Raw genomic sequence first — 8,148 nt, forward strand, 5'->3', positions numbered from 1 at the left:
TCTCTGACTTTCACCACAGCTCCAGGCATTATCATCTGCATTTTATAAGTGAGGAAGCCAGTTTAGGAGGTTAAGTGATGAGCTTGAGGTCCTGTAGCTGGGAAGCATTGGAGCCCAGCTGACGCAGTCTAATTTTAAGTAGAGTCTATTAATATTCACTCTAGTCTCTTTGATTTATTGCTTCAAAGTAGCTAAATCACCAAATCTTTTTATAATTGCCAAGATATAAAAATGGGATGATCAGGATGTGGTGTTATAAAAATTGTGCAGCTGGAGAATTTGGAAGTTGTCTAGTAGTTTGAAAACCTTTCCTTCCTTCTCCCCTACACATAGCAATTGGAAATATATGTACGTTTATATGTTTTTAAATTTTGTTATCCTATCTTCTGGACACTCAGGAAATACCTTTCTAGAAAGTTATATTCTCTGTTTTTAGAAAATTTAAAATTTGTTTTACACTTTAACTTCATAGAGAAGGATTTTCTACATTTCATTTAGAAATAATCATATAAAAACACCTAATTCTTGTCTTTCATTTGAAAGAGGCCTAACAACTGAAAACATACCTTCTTTCTATAGTCACATAATAAAATCCACGTTATCGAAGAAAATGACTTACATATTGTTTTTCCAAAAAAGAAAAAAATTTATGTACTGGATGAATTTGCAGTCTCTAAACTTATGATTTTGAAAACAAGATTGTTTTCTTTCCTGAGTTAGGCCTTCATTACCTTGAGATGGGAAATTGGGGTGGGAGAAAAGCAGGGCTCTTTCTTTGTTCTACCTCATTTTGATTTCAGTGAGGCTTGTCCTTCTTAAAGAGATAAAATGATAGTAATAATCATGTTAGTTAATGTTTATTTCGGGGTTAATATAGACTAGGCACTTGGCTTCTTTTCTCAAGGGAGATGCCAGAAACTTGTTCTCCCCCTCTCCCTGAAGCCAGGGTACAAGCTTGAACCCCAGGCTCTGCAGTCAGACATACAGAGAGGAGATTTCCAGTCCCAAGAAGATAACCAGCGTGAGCATGGCACCAGCATCTCTTTCGGCCTTGGTCTTCCAGCAGCAGAAGCTGATGCTACCCTCGCAGCTTCCTGGGCAGGCTAGCATGAGCCACATGGACCTTGTTCCTGTGGCTGCTTTAGGACCTTCACTGGAACAGCTGGGCGGTATGATCTGGGAATTTGCCATCTAAATTCAAGCCTGAATCTCTGATGCTGAAGAGCTACCCGATGCACTTTATTAAGCTTCTTTTCTGCTTCTATCAATATAGGTTTCCTTGTTTATAACTCAGAACCCTGAATGATAACATATTACACAAATATGTGAGGCTAAATTATATATAGTGAAAATGGGCCGGGCACGGTGGCTCAGGCCTGTAATCCCAGCACTGTGGGAGGCCGAGGCGGGCGGATCACGAGGTCAGGAAATCGAGACCATCCTGGCTAATACGGTGAAACCCCATCTCTATTAAAAAAATACAAAAAATTAGCCAGGTGTGGTGGTGGGCTCCGGTAGTCCCATCTACTTTGGAGCTGAGGCAGGAGAATGGCATGAACCCAGGAGGCAGAGCTTGCCGTGAGCCAAGATCGCTCCACTGCACTCCAGCCTGGGTGACAGAGCCAGACTCCGTCTCAAAAAAAAAAAAAAAAAAAAAAAGGCCCTTTGAAATTCTTTATGTCACACATAACATATTATGTAAGACTGAGATGTTGCATCACAAATGCACACATTAAGAAACCAGGTTGCACTCAGCTCCGTGCTCACACTAAGAGACGCTTGCAAACCGCGCCCCGCCTCCCCTGGGGAGCAGCGCATCCTCACTGTGGGCATATGCTATTCGACTAATTAAGTGGAATGGAGCTGACACGATTTAAATTGCACTCTCTCTTTTTGCTGCTATTTTGTGGAATTCACACATGTAAAAAAAAAACCAATAATGTGACTTAACAATGCAATAAAAGAGAGAAGCTCTAATGGTAGAGCTTTTGTAAATTTCTGGCAATGGGCTTTCTAGATTTCTGGATCTTTTCAGAAGACTCGAATGTAAGCTCCACAGTTGGGCTCTGTAGCTAGGTCCAGATATATCCTTAGAAAGTCATTAAAACCACCCAGGCTGTATGTAAAAATGTTGCTCTCTTGATGATACGCTGAGAAAAACTGTAAAAGATGTAGAGCTTTGAGCTTCTTGTGAAATATTCTCCTTAATGATTGGAGATGATGTATTTCCTTGGTTTGTGATTATAATTTGGTAACTTTCCATAGCCTATAGTCATTTTCCATGTATTGTTATGTGTTTGAAACTGCACTGTAGCAGTTGTAGAACCAAAGTTGTGGGCAATGCACTCCTTATTAGGCCCACATAAATGTTTCCAGGAACTTATACAGACTGTATCACTCTTCCCTCATCCTTCACTTCATTCATTTTTTTTTTTTCTTTTTCAGGCCATCATCTCTCAGCAAGGTGACATATTTGTTTTTGATCTGGAGACCTCAGCTGTCGCTCCCTTTGTCTGGTTGGATGTAGGCAGCATCCCAGGGAGATTTAGTGACAACGGTTTCCTCATGACTGAGAAGACACGAACTATATTATTTTACCCTTGGGAGCCCACCAGCAAGAGTGAGTTGGAGCAATCTTTTCATGTAACCTCCCTAACAGATATTTACTGAAGGAATCTAGGTTGTATTTTCAGTGGACAATGGGAATAAAGCGTTTCTAAAGCACTGGCTGGAGAGGAAGGGAACAGAGACAAGGAGAGAAGCCAAGGGACATGTCTGTGTGCCGCCACCCATCTGAGCGATTGCTCTGCGAAGAGTTGTACACTGAACACTTTCAGGGGAGCCTGTTTATCCAGGCAATGTCCTCAAACAAGCCTGTGCCGGGGTGTCCTGGAATCTCTGCCAGGACCGTGTTTTTAGCCCTTCACCTTTCAGCTTTAGCAGGACCTGAACCAGTTATAACAAGATGGCCCTGCAGCTGGTTACAAGAATGTGACATGGCAGGATCTATGGAACCAAACGGAAGGTTTTGAGGTGATGTAGGTCTTTCATAGTTAGCTTTGGGGAATACTGAATACACAAATGAAGTGCTTTGTTATTATTTCAGGGGGAATGGCGATTGAAGTGCTACAACAGAGATTTCGTGGTGGTAGCCATATTGATAGACAATTTAGGAGGTTTATTGTTGCTATTTGATTACTGTTTGGGGTAGGACAATTTTTTCATTTATGGGTTTTGTTGTAAGATATTGCTTTAACAACAACTTCTTTTTTTAAAGGCTGTTAGAGTGATCTTCCTTTGAAAAGTGTGCTCACATGGAAATGAATGTCACTGAGATCACTGGAAATTTCTAGGGGTTCTGACATTGGTCATCACCCATGTGGGCTTTAGACTTGGCTAAATCCAATATGCTTTCCAATGCAAAGCCTGCGAATTGGATTTAAACTTGTTGGCCCTGGCAGCAAAATGGTGTTCCTTTTAGCTTGAGTTTAAATCATTTTATTTTTATTGGCTAATTATAAATTGCTATGGAATTGTCTTATTATACATTATTCTGTTTATAAAATTACATTGATGATAAAGCAAATGAGGCAAAACGTTAATGAGTAGCTATTTGGGTAAAGGTATATGGGTATTTTTCTGTGCGTGTGAAATTATATGAAAATAAAAGTTACATAAATTACATTGACAACTTGATATTTCATCTGTGGCTTATTTAACCATTCTATAAATATTCAATTTTGCCCAATACTGTGCTGGGCCCTAATTTCCATTTAGCTGTAGTTATTATTCTGCTTGGTAAACTGGGCGAGTTTGAAGAATCTAAACTAAGACATGTGAAAGGTCTTCTCTGGACACAGTCATGTAAATGGTTATAGAACGGACCAGCAAGGAGTGTCTGGCTTTAAAACTAAGGTATTATTAGTGGTTTTGGTTGAAAAATGAGAAGCATTATGTTCAGTGACTCTAAAAGTAGCTACAGACAATCCAGTCTTCTCCTTCAGTATCTAAGAGTATCTTTATTTTATATGTTCACACACACACACACACACAGCCTTATCGAGGGGACTAGGACTTAGGGCTGGGACTCCATAGAGTCTTACTTGATAAATATTATATCATGTTCTTATGACTCTTGCAAATCCCGTTTTAGCAAAGCGTTGCTGCGGGCGGGGAGGTCTGCTCTTCTTCACACCTGTTCGTGTTCTGCCAGGAGCCCTGAGAAAGGGCTTTCAAGCTGATGGGCCAGAGTATACTTTGTAGTTCACCCTTCCTAGTTCTATAACCTGAATCAAGTTATTTAACTTCCTGTGCTCAGTTTTCTTGTGGCTAAATGGGAGTGGTAACACCCACCTTGTAAGTTTGTTTTGAAGAATAAATAAAATAATTTAGCTCAAGGACTGGGCCCCACATTGGCACATAGTGACGCTCTGTAATGGAAGCACCATCCTGGGCCTGAGCTTGGTGTCCTGCAGAGGGTGAGGCTTCCAGTCACAGTCTCTAGATTCAAATCCAGGTTCTGAAGCTTCTGACTGTGTGACCTTGGGCAACAATTCAACCTTTTGAACTGTAGTTTCCACCTCTGTAAAATGGAACTAATGATCCCTCACCTTCAAAGGTAGTTGTGAGGCCTTAACAAATAGGGTCTGGAACAAATTAAAATGCTAAGTATATGGTGATTGTACTTTTTAACATCACATTCATTATCACCCAGTTAGTACAGAAAGCAATAGTAAAAATGAAGTGAAGAGAGGCAAATGGTAAGTTCTTACAGCAAATTCTTTCTGAAAATAATACCAGAAAAGAATAATTTGTAAGGGAAGAATAAATTAAAGGACATAAATATATGCTGACACCAGCTTCTAAAAGAAAAGAAATGTGCCGTATACGTATTATTCCCATTAAGGAATAGTAATAGCCCAAACATTCTTCCACAGTTCATGTGTGGCAGTACAGTTAGCCATTTTTTACTTTTTTCATGGATATATCTCACCATGCAGGAATACAGTCTGATGCACTTACTCTTGGCTTTGAGATTCTGATAGGGTTTTTCTGTTAGTGGTTGTATTCGTCCATTCTGGCATTGCTGTACCTGAGACTGGGCAATTTATAAGGAAACGAGGTTTAATTGGCTCACAGTTCTGCAGGTTGTACAGGAAGCATTGCACCGGGCATCTGCTTGGCTTCTGATGAAGCCTTGGAAGTTTACAATCAGGGCAGAAGGTGAAGCAGGGACAAGCATGTCATATGGCGAAAGCAGGAGCAAGTGAGAGAGAGTGGGTGGGAGGTGCCACACACTTTTAAACCACCAGATCGCCTGTGAACTCAGAGCGAGAGCTCATTTATCACCAAGGGGATCTGTGCCTATGATCCAGACACCTTTCAGCAGGCCCCGCTTTCAACACTGGGGATTACATTTCAACATGACATTTGGGTGGGGACATATATCTAAACCATATCCTTAGCTGTGCGAATAATAGGATAAAAAGACCAGAACCAGGTCCTACTGTCATGCTCTTGCAAAGCACATTCCAGAGAGAGTGGGGTGAAGAGAGATCAGTTCCCAGGATTCTATCTTCCCATTTCAGAACAGAGAGAACAATAAAAATCATAATTTTCTCATTCACAGTCACGATAACTCTTCTTATTCTCTCTCTCTTGTTTTCCTTACTTGACTTTTCAATGTGAGACATTTTCAAACCATGAGAAGTCACTTGGAAAATAAATAGAAAGATTTTGTTCTCTGTTGGAATGAAGGTGAACTAGAGTGCAGAAGAAATAAAGATATGTTTCCCTAACATTCCTAAAGTGACAAAGACCTGAGATAGAAAGAATATTCTCTTGGGCTATCTCTGGCTCTCAGATATGAAACTTATTTTCCAGCTTGGTAAGATTTAGGGAGAAAAGCAGGTAGGTATTGTCTGTGTGAGAAATTCAAAGCATTTGAAAACATCCCCAGAGTCTGGCTTGACTGAATGCAATCTTATTAATTCAATAAGCACATGCAATTAAAAGGGTTATGCAGAAAAGACAGTTATATTTCCAAGTGAATGGGAGAAATCTTGTTTTCTAATTGATTTATTAGAGGCATGAACCAGAGTAGCATACAAACCTTAAAATCACTGGCAAAACAGGTGTTAAAACAGGTTTATATTCTGCCCCTAGACACTGTTTAACTTAAGGATTTAGTCATTCATTTATCAAGCATGTATTGCAGGCCACTCTGAGCAGGCGTTGTCCTTGTCACTGGGGGTATGGCAGTGAAAAAGGCAGACAAGTCCTAGTTCTCATGGACCATCTATTGTAGGGGAAAGAGTCACTAAGCCAGTGAACGAGGCAATTCCAGCTGGTGATGAGTCCTTAAGGTTAATGTGACGGCCACAGGGGAGCAACATTAGATAAGGCACCATCTTGTTCGATACTTTAGGGAAGCTTTTTGGAAAGTTTATGGTAAAAAGTAAGTGAAAAAATTTCAGTTGAGAAATGAGTCTTTAAAAACCTTTGTTGTAATTAATACATAAGGAAAGAAAAGCACAAAATCAGCCGGTTAGCTAGTTGGGGCTCTGAGTCTGTGGTCCACAAGCTGGGGGTGAACTAACCTGCCAAGACATCTTTAAGTCCTTGAATGGGGCCAGTGAATGAGCTTAGCAAAGAGAAGAGCAATGCATCACTCTTTCATGTTTTATAAATATCTCTCCTTATTTCTGTAGACACGGGTTACCGAATCTTGCCGTGAAACAAAAGTTTGCTTAACCCCTTAGGTTGGTCTCTGTCTTTAAACAAAATGTATTGAGCTCCCCCGTGTGCCACATCATGCTATGCAGTGATCAAGTACACATGATTATAACAACACCTAAGTTACCTACAACTCTCAGGAAATGAGACATTCCGGCTCACGAACATTTCTGTTTGGGAGCTAGCACTCAGCCCTGCCTCATCATTTAGGTGGGAACAACCCTCTTGTTCTGATTCTGTTCCTGTTACTTTTTGTCGGTTTTGTGAAATTTACTGGTCCACTGCCAGTCGTCGGAGCAGACACTGTTGGCCGGCCACCTCACAGCCAGATCCTCCTCCTCTCTGCTAATAGAGGTGGCCGTGTCCAGCCTCAGAGACTGAATCATAATTTGTTATTCTAATCCTAGTCCCCTTTGCCAGTGATTGAGGTAGGGTTAGGCCCATGACACATTTCAAGAATGAATCATAAGTTGATGTCTAATGTGGGGTTTCTGGGGGAAGGTTTCCCTGCCTGATAAGAGATAGACCTGAGGTGAAACTCTCTGCCGTTGGGTAAAATTGAGAAGTTACTTGAGGGCCTGGAACACTTGGAGCTGCTGCAGCCTCTTTTTGGTGACCTTAAAGAAACATTTTTGACGCGGGGTGTCAGAGATGTTTAGCTGCTAAATTAACCCTGCAACCTTCTAACTTTGGTCTTATTATAACATGGTAAAAAATAAAGGCTTAATTGTTTAATCTTGGAGTCAGGTGTTCTGATTTTACAGCTCGAAGCATCCTAATTGATACAGCAGTTAAAGGTGCGGGCATTGAAATCAGACTGACTCGTGTTTCAGTCCCAGATCCACCAGTAGTAGGCTGTTCTTCACTGGATACAGGCTACTGAGCCTTTCTGTGCCTTAGTTTCTTTAAACACAGGAATAATAACAGTATCTGCCTCATAGGTAAATTGTGAGGTGTAAAGGAGATAATGCATAGACTATTGATAGCACATGATAACTATCCACCAAATGTGAGCTATTACAATTATCATTGCCTCTGTGTGAAGCCATCAGAACAAACTTAGGGAGGTGGGCAGAACTGAACGTGTGCAGGCATGGGTGGTGGCTGTGAACAGCATCAGCCAGGGGAGCTGGGGGTGTCGGGGGCAGCAGTGAGCCTGGGAGAGGAGCAGGTAGGACCTGGATCCCCCCACACCCTGCCTGGTCATCCTGAAGATTTAGGTCATATTTGGCCAGCAGGTCATGGTCTAGACTATGTTTTAAAAAGTTGAATTACATGCTAACATTTAAAAAGGGAAAGATTCCATGTAAAATATAGATATATCTATCTCTGATCTTCTTGTAATGGTAGTTTTTAAAGCCCTTATTTGTTTAACCCACTTAGAGTCAGGCATTCTCATGTTATAATTAAAAG

At 40.9% G+C, this 8,148-nt stretch overlaps 1 protein-coding gene across 1 annotated transcript in view; it reads left to right on the forward strand.

Annotated features, from left to right (window-relative positions):
- Positions 1–3,900, forward strand: part of MANBA (mannosidase beta) — a 138,466-nt gene extending 134,566 nt beyond the window's left edge. The window contains exon 17 of the mRNA XM_050791912.1: positions 2,446–3,900. Coding sequence (XP_050647869.1) covers positions 2,446–2,670 — 225 coding nt within the window. The 3' untranslated portion in view covers positions 2,671–3,900. The remainder of the gene's footprint in view (positions 1–2,445) is intronic.
- Positions 3,901–8,148: the final 4,248 nt, after the last annotated feature.

The sequence above is a fragment of the Macaca thibetana genome, chromosome 5 (genome assembly GCF_024542745.1).
Source record: "Macaca thibetana thibetana isolate TM-01 chromosome 5, ASM2454274v1, whole genome shotgun sequence".
NCBI classification, from domain to species: domain Eukaryota; kingdom Metazoa; phylum Chordata; class Mammalia; order Primates; family Cercopithecidae; genus Macaca; species Macaca thibetana.